This window comes from Balaenoptera musculus, chromosome 6 (assembly GCF_009873245.2).
Source record: "Balaenoptera musculus isolate JJ_BM4_2016_0621 chromosome 6, mBalMus1.pri.v3, whole genome shotgun sequence".
NCBI lineage: Eukaryota > Metazoa > Chordata > Mammalia > Artiodactyla > Balaenopteridae > Balaenoptera > Balaenoptera musculus.
The window spans coordinates 72610886-72627020 of record NC_045790.1 but is presented as its reverse complement, the minus strand read 5'-3'; the positions used below and the strand labels follow the sequence as shown (position 1 = coordinate 72627020).

Below are 16135 nucleotides of genomic sequence, written 5' to 3'. Positions count from 1 at the left end.
TTGTTATAATCGTACATAATGGCCTGCCTCAGGGAACCCTGCTCCTCTGCCTGAATGTTAAACTAAAGTGCCTTTGTTCAGCTCACAGGGAGACAATCTGACCCCCCCTACCTGTGGATGACTGCAGAAAAGAAGAAATTAACACATCGCCTCCCCAAGGCTGGCCATTCCAGGGGATATTTGCAAAACTTATGGCGCTTTTACTTCACTTCCTCATCTCCTACCCCTCTCTGTGCTGTAAAAGAAACTGGCATCCAAACCCCCATAAGGTGGTTTATCGGAGACACTAATCTGCCATCTTCTCGGTCTGCTGGCTTTCCGAATAAAGTCATACTTCTTGCCTCAGCACCTCGTCTCCGATTCATTGGCCTGTCATGGGGCGAGCAGAGCGAGCTTGGACTCAGTAACAAAGTGGATCCCCTTGGTGTTTTAATTTGTAATTCCCTGATGACATATGATGTTGAATGTCTTTTCATACATGTACTTGCCATCTTTATATATTCTTTGGTGAGGTGTCTATCCAGACCATTTGCCCATTTTTAAAATTGGGTTGTTTATTTTCTTATTGTTGAGTGTTAAGAGTTCTTTAGATTCTTTTTTTTTTTTATTGTTTACTTATGGTGGTGAGGCAGGAGATAGACGGGCACCAGGCTAGACATTTACAACAGCCTCCTGTTCACGCTTCCTGAGGTGAGAAGAAGATGGGCTCCAGGCCGGACATTCATTACCAGCCCCCTGTTTACATTGCCTGAGGCAAGAGACAATGGGGCTCTGGACTACATATTTATGACCGGACTCCTGTCTATATTTCAAGATCTGCACTTCAATGTAAGAAACAACAACAGGAATAGTGTAGATAACTGGACATTTGGACACTTTTATGGCAGGGACAGAGAGGGGCTAAACCCTGTTAAAAGATCGAGAGGTCATACATTTCCCATCCTTGGGGCAAGGGAAACATTGCACATGCGCAGAAAGGCTCCTTGGGGGTAAAAAAGGAGGGGGCACCAGCCCATAATATGTGATGCTAAGGCCATCCCATAGACCTCTGGGCTGGAATCCATCGTGGAAAAAAGTTGCGCACGCGTGTTTGGGAGGGTCCTAGGGCAGGTCAGGTGTGGAAACAGAAACCAGATAATTGGCCAAAGGTAAACAAAGATCCGGAAGAACTGCCCTATATAAATGACTTAACCGCCTCTTTACTGCTCTCCTCATTAGGGGGATGCCCACACCCTTTCTATCTGATGTGCATCTCTGCCTTGCTTCTATCTTAACTAAACTGTTTCTCTGTGTGCTCTCCCACTTGTTGTTGTGCTATGTCTGTAATAATAAACTTGTACCTGTTCTTACAGTTTTTGCCTCTGTGAGAAATGCATTTTTTCACTGGGGGCAAAAGCCAGGGGGTGTGGTGGCCGGGATTCCTGGTTTTCATCCAGGCTACCCAGGATCAATTCCTGGGCAGGGAATTAAGAACTCGCTTCACGCCACCACCCACTGCTGCCTCTCGGAGATCAGGGTAGGGGGGTGGGGGTCTGATTAGATTAGTATATAAAGTACTTGAGGGGAGTCCTTAGAGATAAAACCCAGAATGGCAAATTGAAGGGGACCCTTGGAGGGCTATTTTATTCTGTAGTACCAAGGGAGCCATTGAGGGCTATTGAGCAGCAGTGGAAAAGAGTCAGGCTTCTGCCTTTCATATCCTGCACTGACTACACAGTGTTTATGCATGGTAATTGACATGTCAACGCAGTTAAAAAAAACTGGAGCCCAAATGCTCCATCTTAGAAATTCTCCAAGTCTCCCTTTCCCTCTATAAATTGGGTTTAATGCTTTCCTCCAAAGCTGATAATGAGGATTACATGAGTGTGTGAAGTACTTATTATCATCTCATTTAATTCTTAAGACCACTCCTCATTTGTCCCCCATGACCCATTTAATTATTTTACCTCATTTAATTGTCACACCTCCTTGTAATGTTGGAGGAGTAGACCCATCACGTATGCTTTCCCAGGCTCTCATCTCCAGGGTTTTATTTGGTGTATCATGGCTAAGGATGCTCCTGCTGTTGCTGCTGCTACTGAACTTTTTACAACAGGCCAAGCAATTTGTTAAATGCAGTAGATACACTATCTCACTCAAACCCCACAAAATTATTGGTGTGCCCATTTAGTTCATCAGGACACAGATTCAGACAGGGTACTTTGCCCAAGATCACCCAGTAATTAAATGAGGCAAGGCCTGCAATCAAACCCTGGCTTATCTAGCTCTAGCACCTGTGCACTTAACCATTAGCTATACAAAATGCCTTTTATTGAGGACTGCTCCCTCTAGCAGCTTTCCAAGCACTTTGTCCGGACTTCATTGGCCTATTTATAGCATAGAATGCTATGCTATCAGGCTTCCCAATAGGTCTCCCCCACTAAGCTGAGTCTCCTGAGGGCCAAGACTCTGTCTCAGACACCTTTGTTCCCCCAGCACCTTGCATTGTGCTTGGCGCATGCTGGGCTCGATTCATTCTTTCTGCAGATACTTTCGGAGAGTTTGCTATAAGCCAGGCGCTATACTAATATTAGGGAAATAACACAGTCTTACCAACAAAGACCCTGCCAACTAAAAAATTACCCCCAACCTAAAAGTTGAGAGTTATGTTTTATTCAGCAGGAATTTTTAGGACTTCAAGCCTGGGAGGCAGCATCTCAAGTAACCCTGAGAGAACAGCTCAGAGGAGGCAAGGGGAGAGCCAGGTTATATAGAAGTTTTGCAACAAAGGGCAGGTAGTCCAAACGTCAAAAGATTATTGTTAATTAAAGAAAACCAGGTATCCCAAGTTAAGGAATTTAGTATCTTTCTATGTATGGGAAGATGCAAGAGTCTGGGCTCATTGAAATCATTCCTTTGATGTGCACCTGAGGTATCTGGGGCCAGTATCCTGTGTTTTCACATCCTGAGTTTCCTCAGGGCTCACCAGCTCATACTGGAGGGCTACATCGCTAATGACTGTGACATCCTTTGTTTACCGATATGACTGGAAATATTCCATTTCTCAAGTTGCCCTTTGGTACCAATAGAGAGAGAACATAATTTGAACACTGGGTAAGCACCATCAGAGTTAAGGTAAAAGGATAATGACTGCAAAGGCTGGACAGAATTTCACACACATTTGTAGAGAAAGGCAAAAGAGAAGAATTAAAACTTCTTTCTCAAAAAAAAAAAAAAAAAAAAACTTCTTTCTCAAGAACAAGACAAGAGGATATATCTTGTGAGTGACCCTGGAACTATTTCCCGAGGTAATGTTCACAGTTTGCAGGGTCAGAAGGCCCACGAATTTGCATTGCAGTAGAGATCAAGTCTTACATCAAGTTTATTAAGTTCTCAGGGAGGCCGTAAGATAGAGGGAGGGTAGGCAGCCGCTTCCCTGCTCAAAAAAATTGCATCACTGTAACCTTCCACTAGTCACTGGGATTGCAGCGTTACAGACCAGGACCCGCTCCCCTGGAGCTTACATACTGATACAACTTCAGACCATGGTCAAGTGGTCTGGGGGAGAGGAGGTCCACTTCCCGTAGCTAGTCGTGAAAAGCTTCTATGAAGAGGTGGAATTTTGGAGGTTTAATCTTTAGAAAGCGAATGAGTGATGAATGACGAGCAACCTAGCAGTTGTCAAGGAGCTAAAGAACGTCTCTCCTCGGCATCAGGATCATAATGAAAAGGAAAAAGGGGAAAGAAACACTTCGAAGTGGCTGAGAATGAGGACAGTGCTTTCACAGGCCCCAGGCTGAAAAACGTATCGCCGCCTCGGTTCCCACCGCCCGGGAAGAGAGAGATACCAAAGAAAAGAGAACCGACACCTCCCAGGCTACGGCTGGGGGCGGGGCTACGTTGGGAGCGGGGCTACGTTGGGAGCGGGGCTACGTTGGGGGCGGGGCTACGTTGGGGGCGGGGCTACGGAAGCCGTACGAGCGCCGGGGCGCTCGGCCTGGGCAGAGTGCGTAGGCCCGTGGCGCTCAGTGGGCTGTGGGGCCCTTCCAAGCCGGCGCGCGCCCGCTCCGCTCCCCGCCCACAGCCGCACTTCCGCGGTCGGGGGCGTTCCGGAGCCCAGGCGTCTGAGTCGCCCGGCGCCTTCTGTTCGGTCAGTGGCGTGAGCGTCTCGCCGTGGCGTGTCGTCCGCGCCGCTCGGCCAGTTGTACGCCCGTGCGCTCGCCCGGCCGGCCGGCCTGCGGAGCTCTCGCCCGTGTCCCCCGGCTGGTCCGGGGCGTCCGGGCACCGCCTCGACGGCGGCTCCGCCGGACGCGCGGACTGGACCGCAGCCCGCACCCCGCACCCCGAGCGGACGGCGTCATGAGGCACCTGCCGTACTTCTGCCGCGGCCAGGTGGTGCGGGGCTTCGGTCGCGGCTCCAAGCAGCTGGGCATCCCTACAGGTGAGCGCGGGAGGGCGCGGAGTCCCCCACCCACGCTGGGCCGGGTCACCTGAGAGCGGGGACGTCAGCCGGGGGGCTCCGGGCCGGGTGGTGGGGCTACGGGCAGAGGTGACGTTTCCGTCCTCCCCGCTCCCGCTTTGTTGAGGCTGAGGACCTTTGGTCGGACTGATGGAGCGCGTCCTTGCCCGTGGCTCCGAGCTCACCGGCTTGGGGGGTGGTGAGGGCAGGAAGCCGGAGCTGAGTTTCGGGAGCCCTGTTTCCCGCCTCCCTATCCAGCCGTGATAAACCCGCCAAGCGTGCCGCGCGTCTTTCTCTTTAGGAAATGTAATGTGGGCCAGATAGGCTAAATTCTCAAGCCAGCTGTAAGGTTTTCGTTCTTTAAATACGTTAGTAGGTTGTGTCCAAATGATGACACAGGCAGTTGAATGAGAACTAGGTATCTTTTTTGGTCTGAATTAGTTTTAGTAGTCAGGACCTGAAGGTATGCTTAATTTTTCCTTAAAAATACATTCCAGGGCTGCACCTAGACCTATTAAAGCAGTCTTTGAGCTTGGGACCTAGGCATGTATATTTCGAAAATAGAAATCTTTTCAAGAGATGCTGAACCTCCTTAAGAAGGACCAGGGCTAAAAAAAACCCTAGCTGTTCATGTACTTGTTTTCTTCTAATGTGAGAGTTTACGTTTTTTGGTACACTTACTATAACCTGGTAACTTATACATACATAATCTGGTACCTTTTTCCCTAACCAATCCGTATGAAGAGGAGAAAGAAATCCTAGCCAGAGTATGAAATGATGGGATTAATAATTGTAGTTAGAGTCCTAGGAGTCTTGTTGAGGGTAATGATTTAGGCTAGCCTTACATGTGAATTTTCTAAATATTGAATATGAAACTCTAAATTTTAATGTATTTTCTTATGTTGTTTAGCTAACTTTCCTGAACAAGTAGTAGATAATCTTCCAACTGATGTATCCACTGGCATATATTATGGTTGGGCCAGTGTTGGAAGTGGAGACGTCCATAAGATGGTGGTGAGCATAGGATGGAACCCATACTACAAGAATACAAAAAAGTCCATGGTAAGAATTAAGAATTGTATTTCACTCTGTAAACAGAGAATGGGATGATGATTTAGAGTAATACACAGATAGAACTCATCAGTGGTGATCACAACATAATCCAAATATGAGAATTTACTTGACAGGTTTAAAAGTGAAGCGTTTAGTTACTATTTGAATGGAATAACTTTTCCATCCTTTTCACTTTCAAGATTATTTGTGTCTTTGGATCTAAAGTGAGTCTCTTATAAAGGGGGTATAGTTGGATCTTGTGTTTTTGAACCATTCTGCTAATCTCTGCCTTTTGATTGGAGAGTTTAATCCATTTACATTTAAAGTAATTACTGATAAGGAGAGACTGCTGATGTTTTGCTGTTTTGTTTTTTGTATGCTTTATAGCTTTTTTGTCAGTTCTCCATTACTGCCTTTTTTGTTGACTTTTTTTTGTAGTGACACATTTTGATCCCTTTCTTATTTCCTTTTGTGTATTTTCTATAGATATTTTCTTTGTGGTTACCATGGGGACTGCATTTAACATCCTAAAGTTATAAAAATCTATTTTGAATTTATATGAACTTAATAGTATACCAAAACTCACAAATTACATCATTGTGTACCCAATAACATAGATTAATAAATTTTTATGCATTTATCTTTTAAATCATGGAGAAAATAGAAAGTGGAATCACAAACCAAAACTACAATAATTAATTTTTATAACTGCCCATGTGTTTACCTTTATTAGAAATAAAAGTGAAATAAAGTTGAGTTCACCAGTTAATGTAGGTCATTTACTCTTTAATTATTTGGTCACCCTGTTAAGGTAGAACTGCTTACGCCATGGATGGTGCTTTCTGATAAAATTGCAAGGTGATGCTTTTTTTCCTCTTTTTAAACCCCTTTGAGGGTATACGTAATTCTTCTGTTCTTATGAACAGAAGACCTACACAGCTTAAGTGCTTAATCTGCTAGATGTGGCTGAATCTTTGGGTCAGCTCAAGTATGTGGCACAAACGGTTATAGTTGATCTAAATTTCATCCTCTTTGAAGAGTTTATAGAAAAGTGCTGGTATAAGCAATAGAAGTGGCCCAGAACTACTTAACATTGTGCTCAGTGTTCCTCTTATTTTTCGGGATTTAGGGTGTGTTGGAATAGATAAAGAAAATAATTGATGAAAGAAGGCAAAATATTTTTCTCTGGAATGAGAGAGGAGATGAAGGGGAGGGGAGGCTATCCCATGACTAATTTTTCCTTATTAGCTACTCAGATAACAGAACTCTTACTGTAGAGCCAGTTAAGGAGTGCCTTGGAGGTCCTTCCATAGTTAGGAGAAACTCAGTTTTCCATTGGTAGGAGGTTCATACTTTTTAGAGTTTTTCTTTTTCCTTTTTTTTGCTGATAACAGACATACATTATGTGCCTGTTTAAGTCTTTATCCCTTTTAAAAAAATTGGATTGTCTGTCTTACTGACTTAAAGAAGTTCTTAATATATTCTGGATCCAATTCTTTTGTTGGAACTATGTATGACAAATGTCTTCTTCCACTGTGTTGCCTTTTTTTTTAATGGACTGGTATTCAATGGACTGGTATCTTTTTTTTTTTTTTTTTTTCTAAAATTAATTTATTTATTATTTTTGGCTGTGCTGGGTCTTCGTTTCTGTGCGAGGACTTTCTCTAGTTGCGGCAAGCGAGGTCCACTCTTCATTGCGGTGTGCGGGCCTCTCACTATCGCGGCCTCTCTTGTTGCGGAGCACAGGCTCCAGACGCGCAGGCTCAGTAGTTGTGGCTCACGGGCCTAGTTGCTCCGTGGCATGTGGGATCTTCCCAGACCAGGGCTCGAACCCGTGTCCCCTGCATTGGCAGGCAGATTCTCAACCACTGCGCCACCAGGGAAGCCCCTGGACTGGTATCTTTTGAAGAAGAGTTTCTTTGCTCATTTCCCTCTGCTGTATTTGCTCAGTTTTTTCACCTTGATAAGACTCCTTAATTACTTTGGTGCATGTTAGCTTTTTCTAAAAACAGCAAATCACACCAGATTTGTGGGATAGCATCTACCTTACTCAGTTATAATGGTATAAGGTCAAGAACAGGAGTAATGGAAGAATTCAGGAAATACTGCTCTTTAAAATTTTAAGGAGGGTTGATTGTTTCATTTAAATTACCTCACCATAAAGATAAAGATAAATTCAATTTTGACATCTCTTGACTGTAGGAAACTCACATCATGCATACTTTCAAAGAGGACTTCTATGGGGAAATTCTCAACGTGGCCATTGTCGGCTACCTCAGACCAGAAAAGAACTTTGATTCTTTAGGTAAGTTCTTATTTAGATCTTCTTAAATATTACTGCAGTTACTTCTGCTGCTTCTCCTAATAGTAATCATGGCCAGACAGATAATATTTGAGCATTTAATATGCCAGGCACTGCTTTAAGAGCCTTACATGAATCAACTCACTTTATCCCCACAACACCCACATGAGGAATTATTTTGCCGATTTTGCAGATGAGGAAATTGGCACAGAGAGGTTAAGTAATTTGCTTGGGGTAGCATAGTAAGTGATGGAGCCTAGATTCAAACCCAGCAGGCTGGCTCTCTCTCCAACAGTATGAAGTTAATGAAATCTTTATTTCCTTTTCATATTTTAAGGAACAAGTAAGAGTTAATACTGTGATGAATAATGGATGCTTAGCGGTAGTTGAAGTGTAAGAAGCAGTAAATCGGAACATTTAAAACAAATGTCAAGTATCTTAGTGTAGTGTGATAGTTTCAGTTCTAATGTAGAGTTTCTTTTACAACTGTAAATACTGAAGAGAATTGATAGTATTTGTTTCTTCCATTTAGTATATGCCATGTACCTTTCTGCTAATGCCTTTCTCTAAATAATTGCAAGAAGATTAGGGACATCTTTTGTGTACTATTGACTTACTTAAGTCTAGAAGAAAGGATGAAACAAACATTATTGGGCATCTACCCTGTGCCAGGAACACTGCCAGCCTATGAGATTTTAGGAGAAGCTGAACAAAGGAGTCGTAAAAAAGCACAGCAGCAGTTTTTCCTTATCTTTACCTGGTATATTCTCTCCACAGAGTCACTTATTTCAGCAATTCAAGGTGATATTGAGGAAGCTAAGAAACGACTAGATTTACCAGAACATTTGAAACTCAAAGAAGACAATTTCTTCAAGGTTCCTAAAAGCAAAGTAATGAATGGCCACTAAAGGAAAAGCATCTTATTTATTCATTCACTGTTTTCTACTATTTTACTGCTCATAACTCTACAGTCTCATCTTGGTTATATTTTAAAAATCAAACATTTTCCTACAGCTGTGAATTAAACAGTACAATGTAGTTACCATATTATGTTCCAACTGTTCAATTAAACCCATCATGTTACAGTACTAAAAAGGTTCATTTTAAAAATCAAGATTCTTTTTTATGTAATATGTTGATTAAAATGTACTACTAGAAAGGTCTTAAGTGTTTTATAATGGAAATGGAATATATATAAATATGGGTAACAGGCTAGTCACTAGTTTGAGATGAGAACTATAATTCTCATGGTAAAATTCTAGCATGCATGTACCTGTATAGCATGCTCTGCTAATCAGAAGGCTCATAAAAGTAACTATATTAAGCGGAGGTTTGACAGTTTATTACAAACCTAAGGGGAAAAAATCCAGACTTCGTATTTTTGATATTGTGTGCATTTATATATTATTATAGACATGAAGACTTGTGAAATTTCATTTTAGTTAGTCATTTCCTTTAAGGGCTCAAATCATTGTACTGTGTTCCATTTTTGTTACAGCTGCCTCAGTTCTAATTGGTCTAGACTCTCTCCCTATTATTTTTTTGTTTTTCTTTTAAAACAGTAAAATGAGTGTTTTTCGAATCTCTAGTTCTCATTTTTGTGTTGTATAACACTTCTCTCTTTTTAAGAGTAGATATTCTTCAACATTTTTCTTAACCTTTGTTTCCTGTAAACAGTTGTCAGTGTCAGTTCTTCCATTTAGAATATCCAACTTTACATTTACAAAATGTAGAGTTTCATCTGCGTCTGTATCTGCCATCCCATCGCTTCACTATATGAACAGTGATTAAGTGCATGTCTCTTGCATTTTAGAAAAAATACCCAAATGTTCATCTGTAGGTTTCCTCAAAGTTTAAACGAACACCTAGCATTTCATTTATATATACCAGTTTCTTAAACAACACAAAATACTTGTTCCCCGCCCCCCCCCCACAGGGAAACTATTTAAGAGCCAACTAAACTATGAAATACAAAGTTATTTGTTTTTAATGTGACTATATGTTCCTGAGCAAATGCAGACTGTTGTAGTTGTGTGTGCACAATGTAATTTAAGGCTAAAGAGTGCTATCTAGAAGATAATTTTAAAGATAACTCATTATAAAACCATTTTCCCCTAATCTGCATAAATGAGAACTGATTTTAACAAAACTGTTTATATAGTATTTAGAAGAACTAATGTTGGAGAAGGGGGAAGCAGGAATAAATTCAGTTGGATTGTTTTGACTTTTTGGTGTATGAATTTATGGCAAACAATGTAGTATATGTCTTTTTCATTTCTTCTTTAAAGAAATACTTAGAAAATGTAATTTAATGTTAGAAATCCTGTACTTGAAAGAAGCCTCAATTATCAGTGGTTCTATGAAACAAAGTTAAAAACATGGAAAGTGTAAAAAAGATTTGTGTTTGAGTAGCTTGTGACTGATTGTGTCCTCATTAAGTGTGAAAATTCTTTGATATTGTCACCTTACATTTTGTTAAATAACTATTGCTTTTGAAAAGCCTATAGTATGTGGTTTAGGAGTTAGTTAATAGTGTCTACATTTTTTTAAGTTATATATATATAAAGTATTTATATATTATAAGAAATTGCAGTAGGGCCATTTTCGATTAGTCAGTGTTTTCAGGCCCTGAAGTAAATCTTGACCAAGTGATGTTTCTTCTTTTTTTGTGTCAGTTTGAATCTTTTGCTTTGTCTATATAAATTCCTGATTTGTTGGTTGATGGTTACTGGTTACTGTAAGGTGTGTTAGAGGCCCTGAATAGTGAGTTACAGGCAGCAGCTACAGGGAGAACCTGGCCAGCAGCAGTGGTTCTGCAAACAGAGGCCTTGCCTTTTCCGTCCTTGTAGGTTAGGTCTGAGTACCCTTCCATAACCCCTGCTCCAAAACAGCGTTTTGTAACCCTCATGACTTGTGCCACCAACCCCCTCGCAGTGACTTGGGACTCTTGCCTCTCTCTACTACATGGAGAAGCTCACAGTGGCTCTTTCAACACTTCATCACCAGTGCTGTCAATTATGGAGGCTTAAAGCCTAGCAATTAGGGCTGTAACACGGTTCTGATCAGGGAGATGTAAGCAGAAGTCTACTTGGAGTTTATGAGGACAGTTCTGCTTCCCTGGTGAAAGTGCTAGCCTTTTCCTGTTCTCTTCTTACCTGGAAAATGGATGGAGGCTGATAGAGGAGAACCAATCTGACCTTCTGGGACTGAGCTAGGAAATAAATCTACCCTATAGAAAGAGATGCCATCATAAGCAAGAGTTAGCAGAAACAAATTACAGAATAAGCTCTACAAAGATGACGGATATGGGGATTATCAGATAGAGAACTTGAAATCACTGTATAATATGTGTAAAGAAATAAGTGTCAAAAATGGGAAAGTAACAAGGTTCTATAAAAAATTGGGCAGATTTACGAATTGTCAAAATAGAATTTATATTGATGAAAAAATAATTGAAATTTAAAGCTCAGTGGACAGGATAAGTACAGGTTAGACACAGTTGGTGAGCTGTGAGATCTGACAGTCTGTGACTGTGCTCTCATAAACCTATTGTCTATTCACTCCAAATTCGCTTCCCATGCTTTTTGTAATGTGGCTGTGACTTAACACTTCTTTGACAGTTGGCTTCCTTTTGGGTCAAGTCATACATGGACGTTGAGCCCTAGCTTGTGTCAGAGGCAGCTCAGTTCTTGGACTTGCCCCTGTGCTTACTTTCCCTGTTCCTGAGTGTGTATTTGGGATAGACATACCTGACAACTGACGGAATCCCCACTTTGGTTCCCTGACTGAAACAAGGGCCAAGTAGAAGCCAGAATAGTAAAGCAAGTCAGTACTACATCTCTGGGGAAATTGCCAAGTGCCGTCATTAAAAATACAGAAAGAAAACAAGCAAAAAAAAAAAAAAAATACAGAAAGATTCAGGGTAAAGGCTCCTAACATCTGTTCAGACTGTACAGAAACTTAATGGATCTTGGGAAATGACTGTATTATCAGCTAATCAGGTGATGACCTCAACTGCAGCTGTTGTCCAGGATATATAAAATGTCTCAACAGATTTCTAAGGATTGGTATAAGGAACATATCACAACATGATGGAGAAAAATCAGTATTTTTAAAATACAAAAATATCACAATGGAAAGCTATGTTGAAATGAATGATAATATGCAACATGCAAAAATTTATAGGATATAACTAATGCTATCAAGAATTATAGCTTTAAATACATAGAAAAGAAAGATCAATAATCTAAGCTTTGATCTCAAGCTAGAAAAAGAATAGCAAAAAAGCCAGACAAAAATGAGTACACACTGGGCTTCCCTGGTAGCACAGTGGTTAAGACTCCGCCTGCCAATGCAGGGGACACGGGTCCGGGAAGATCCCACATGACACGGAGCAGCTAAGCCCATGCATCATAACTACTGAGCCTGCGAGCCACAACTACTGAAGCCTGCACGCTTAGAGCCAGTGCTCTGCAACAAGAGAAGCCACCACAATGAGAAGTCCGTGCACCACAACGAAGAGTAGCCCCCGCTCACTACAACCAGAGAAAAGCCCACGCACAGCAATGAAGACCCAACGCAGCCAAAAATAAATAAAATAAAATAAATTTTAAAAAAATGAGTACACACTGTGATTCTATATAAATTGTAAGAACAGGCAAAACTATAGCAAAAATGGTCAGAGTGGTTCTTGAGGACAGGGGTGACAGGAGGATTATGAAGGCTGTTGGGTGCTTCCGTCTCACTGTCCTGTTTCTAGATCTGGGTGATGGTTGCATAATGTGCTCGCTTGTGAAAATTCATCAAGCTTTATACCTACTTGTACACATTCAAATAAGGCAAATGATGTTCTGTATAGCTTGACTGTGAATGTCATTTACACAGTCAAGAATTACAGCACTGAATTTTTATGAAGCAAAATACATTTATTGGAAGGATGAGGAGGAGGGAAGTGTGCAGGGGCAGTGATGGGAAGAGTTTGGGAAAGAAATGCTCATCTTCCGTTAGTGGGAAATGAATAGGTAGATACCTAACCTGAAAACATAGGAAGCAGCAGTATAAGCATCTCCCTTAGAGATAGGGAGAAGACACATTAAATAACTCAAAGGGTTGAAATTGCTTGCTTCTAAGGAATGGGAAATGGGATGTGATGGGAGCAAACAAATTAATATTTCTTTTACTTACTATGTCTTGTTAAATAATTTGATTCCTTAAACTATGTGCAGGTATATCCTGATGAAAATAAAAATTAGCCTTTAGAAAGTTAATTATGTATTTGGAGGGTGTTAAAAAGTTGTGAAACTTAGGACAAACTTTTTGTTTTTTAATAAATTTATTTATTTATTTATTTATGGCTGCGTTGGGTCTTCATTGCTGTGCACGGGCTTTCTCTAGTTGGGGTGAGCAGGGGCTACTCTTCGTGGTGGTGTGAGGGCTTCTCATTGCAGTGGCTTCTCATGTTACGTAGCATGGGCTCTAGACACGCAGGCTTCAGTAGTTGTGGCTCACGGGCTCAGTAGTTGTGGCACACGGGCTTAGTTGCTCCACGGCATGTGGGATCTTCCCGGACCAGGGCTTGAACCTATGTCCCCTGCATTGGCAGGCGGATTCTTAACCAATGTGCCACCAGGAAAGTCCCAGGATAAACATTTTTAAACAATGTATTATATTTTCAAATTACATGCTCAGTATGTTTTTCTTCAATTTACAAACACCTTTTTGAATAAAGTACCTCTAAATTCAGTGAGTTCAACTAGTAATCTGGAAAAAGTAATGCACACATTATAAAGCATGCTGTTCAATAGAACTTTCTGCTATCGTGATAATGTTCCATTTCTTCACTCTCCAATAATTACTTTAAATAGCCACATATGCCTAGTGACTATTGTATTAGACAATCCAACTATAGAAGATCCAAAAAAAAAAAAAAAAAAGAAATACAGGGGAAATAATATATTTACTGTGCTTTTTTTCAGATTAACAATTGGACCAATTGCTTTAATTTTGAGGTACTTTATCTGAAAACGCGTGGACCACATTTCATGAAAATAGAGCTAACATATAGTTCAAATTGTTTCTCAGCTTTGCGGATGCTGTGCGTATGATACTCTTTTCTTCTACTTAGTTTGCTCTTTTTCTAATTTCTCATTTATTTTCAGCCATTATTTCCTTTATAAGCATTTTAAGTCTCAAGCTCACGCCCCCACACCCCCACTCCAGGTTTACCTGCCGGCATGTGGAAGCCAGCCCCTTGGAAAGGGAGTGAGCTGTCTGGCATTTGGCATCTCTGCTCAGCTCTCCTGATCACGGTCCTGTACACAGTCACCTTCCCTTAGAGTTCTCAATGGACTGCATTCTTAAGTTAGGTTGAAGGGCATTTAACAGAAGGGAGATGGATATATCTGAATGGCATTCATGAATATATGAATTCATATACCAACCGACAATAGTCTCTCTTTTTTAAAAAAAAATATTTATTTATTTATTTATTTTGGCTGCATTGGGTCTTAGTTTCGGCGTGTGGACTTCTTAGTTGCGGCATGCATGCAGGATCTAGCTCCCCGACGAGGTATCGAACCCGGGCCCCCTGCATCGGCAGCGTGGAGTCTTACCCACTGGACCACAAGGGAAGTCCCCACAATAGTCTCTTTATAGCAGCCTCCCACAAACTCCAGTGTCTCATATGTTTGTAATCGCCTTAAGCTCTTTCACCTAGAGTGTAAACTTCTGGAAGCCTTGAACTGTATTTTAATTCCTCCAGCACCTATGTATAGAAAGTGCTCTGTATATAATTGTGCATTAATTAGAAAAAAATATATCTTGGGTATTGGGACCTTAATACAGCAACAGAATTAGAGAAAGCTTCACTGGGGACCCAGCTTGTGGGCCAAATAATTTTTAAACCTGGCTCTGCCTTCCTTAGCTCCATTTTATTCTCCGAGGCAAAATCTATGCCATGGATTAAGCCTCGAGGACTGAGTTTTGTTATCTATTAAGGGCTCGTTACAGTCATTATGATAGATATTAACTTATATTTTTCTCACAAAAAAATTGTGACTTCCTGAATGTTTTATTTCTAATCCTTCATGAACTGATACTTAAAAAAATACAATAAAAATTACTAGAAAAATAGTCACACACTTGGATGTCTTGACAATGTCAAAATGCTGTAAGGTATTCTAAATACTGTCAATTTCAGTAAGAGACAGTTCATAGGCCAGTAGCAGTCACAGACCACACTTCGGGCTTTCCCTGTCAGCCAGAGCAGGTTGACAAACTTTTGTAAAGGGCCAGACAGAAAATTCTTAAGGCTTTGCCATATCGAAAAAGCAACCATGGACAATATGTAAATGAATGGGCACGGCTATGTTTCAAGTTTTTATTTAGTAAGGCAGGAGGTTGGATTTGGCCCATAGGCCCACAGTTTGCCAACTCCTGAGTGAAAAGAGCTCTTTTTTTCAATCTTTATTAGCACATAGAGAAATAGTAACCTTCTTTTTTCCAATTGCTATGCAGGTTTTATGTAATTCATGTGCACACAATTTTGAAGCACAGGTGTTAACACTGAAGGAAGATAGTTATGGGTTTAAAGTGGTATTGGTATCTTCAAATCTGGAGTGTCCTGGTGAATTTTAAATGTTTACTCTTCTAGTTGTGAGGAGTAGGTGATCACAAGATGCCAACACTGGATAGGAACTAAATTTTTTGTCCCCGCCAAATTGATATGTTGAAGTCCTAACACCCAATATATTAGCAGGTGGAGCCTTTGGGAGGTAATTAGGTCATGAGAGTGGAGCCGTCATCAATGGGATTAGTGCCCTTATAAAAGGACCCCAGCGAGCTCTCTCACTTTCTTTCCACTACTTGAGGGTATAATGAGAAGTTGGCAGTCTTGCAACCTGGACGAGGGCTCTCATCAGAACTGGACCATGCTGGCTCCGTGATCTCAGACTTCCAGCCTCCAGAACTGTGAGAAATAAATTTCTGTTGTTTCTAAGTCATGCAATCTATGGTATTTTTTTTATAGTAGCCTGAACAGACTAATACAGGAACCCTGATGTGAAATAAAGTAGGTGACCTCTTCCTTCCCTCTCCTCTTCTACCTTTCCCTCTCTTTCATGCTCCCCCGCCACCCCCGTCTTCCCCCCTCTCTTCTCCTCTTTTCTCTCTCTAATGGAAACAGGTGTGAGCAGTTGAACTGGGAGTGAAGAAGATACAAAGGCATCATCTATAAATGTTTGTAATATTTCTCTTTGGAACTAGATATGAAATGCCTCCAGGGTACTGGTCTTAATAGAATTTCTTAAGGTCAATGCTGTAAACCAACACTAGTTCCCTGGGTT

At 41.2% G+C, this 16135-nt stretch overlaps 1 protein-coding gene across 1 annotated transcript; it reads left to right on the top strand.

Annotated features, from left to right (window-relative positions):
- Positions 1 to 3991: 3991 nt before the first annotated feature.
- Positions 3992 to 11699, top strand: RFK (riboflavin kinase). Its single transcript, XM_036856497.1, has 4 exons — positions 3992 to 4420; positions 5349 to 5500; positions 7694 to 7796; positions 8571 to 11699. The coding sequence occupies exons 1-4, from the start codon at positions 4339 to 4341 to the stop codon at positions 8699 to 8701; spliced, it is 468 nt and encodes a 155-aa protein (XP_036712392.1). The 5' UTR covers positions 3992 to 4338; the 3' UTR covers positions 8702 to 11699.
- Positions 11700 to 16135: the final 4436 nt, after the last annotated feature.

What these genes read in the sequence shown, in the direction of transcription:
- RFK (XM_036856497.1), top strand. Translation starts at nt 4,339, where the DNA reads ATGAGGCACCTGCCGTACTTCTGCCGCGGCCAGGTGGTGCGGGGCTTC. An exon ending in AGAATACAAAAAAGTCCATG is followed by an intron (nt 5,501 to 7,693) that starts GTAAGAATTAAG and finishes TCTTGACTGTAG; the next exon opens with GAAACTCACATCATGCATAC. An exon ending in AAAGAACTTTGATTCTTTAG is followed by an intron (nt 7,797 to 8,570) that starts GTAAGTTCTTAT and finishes TTCTCTCCACAG; the next exon opens with AGTCACTTATTTCAGCAATT.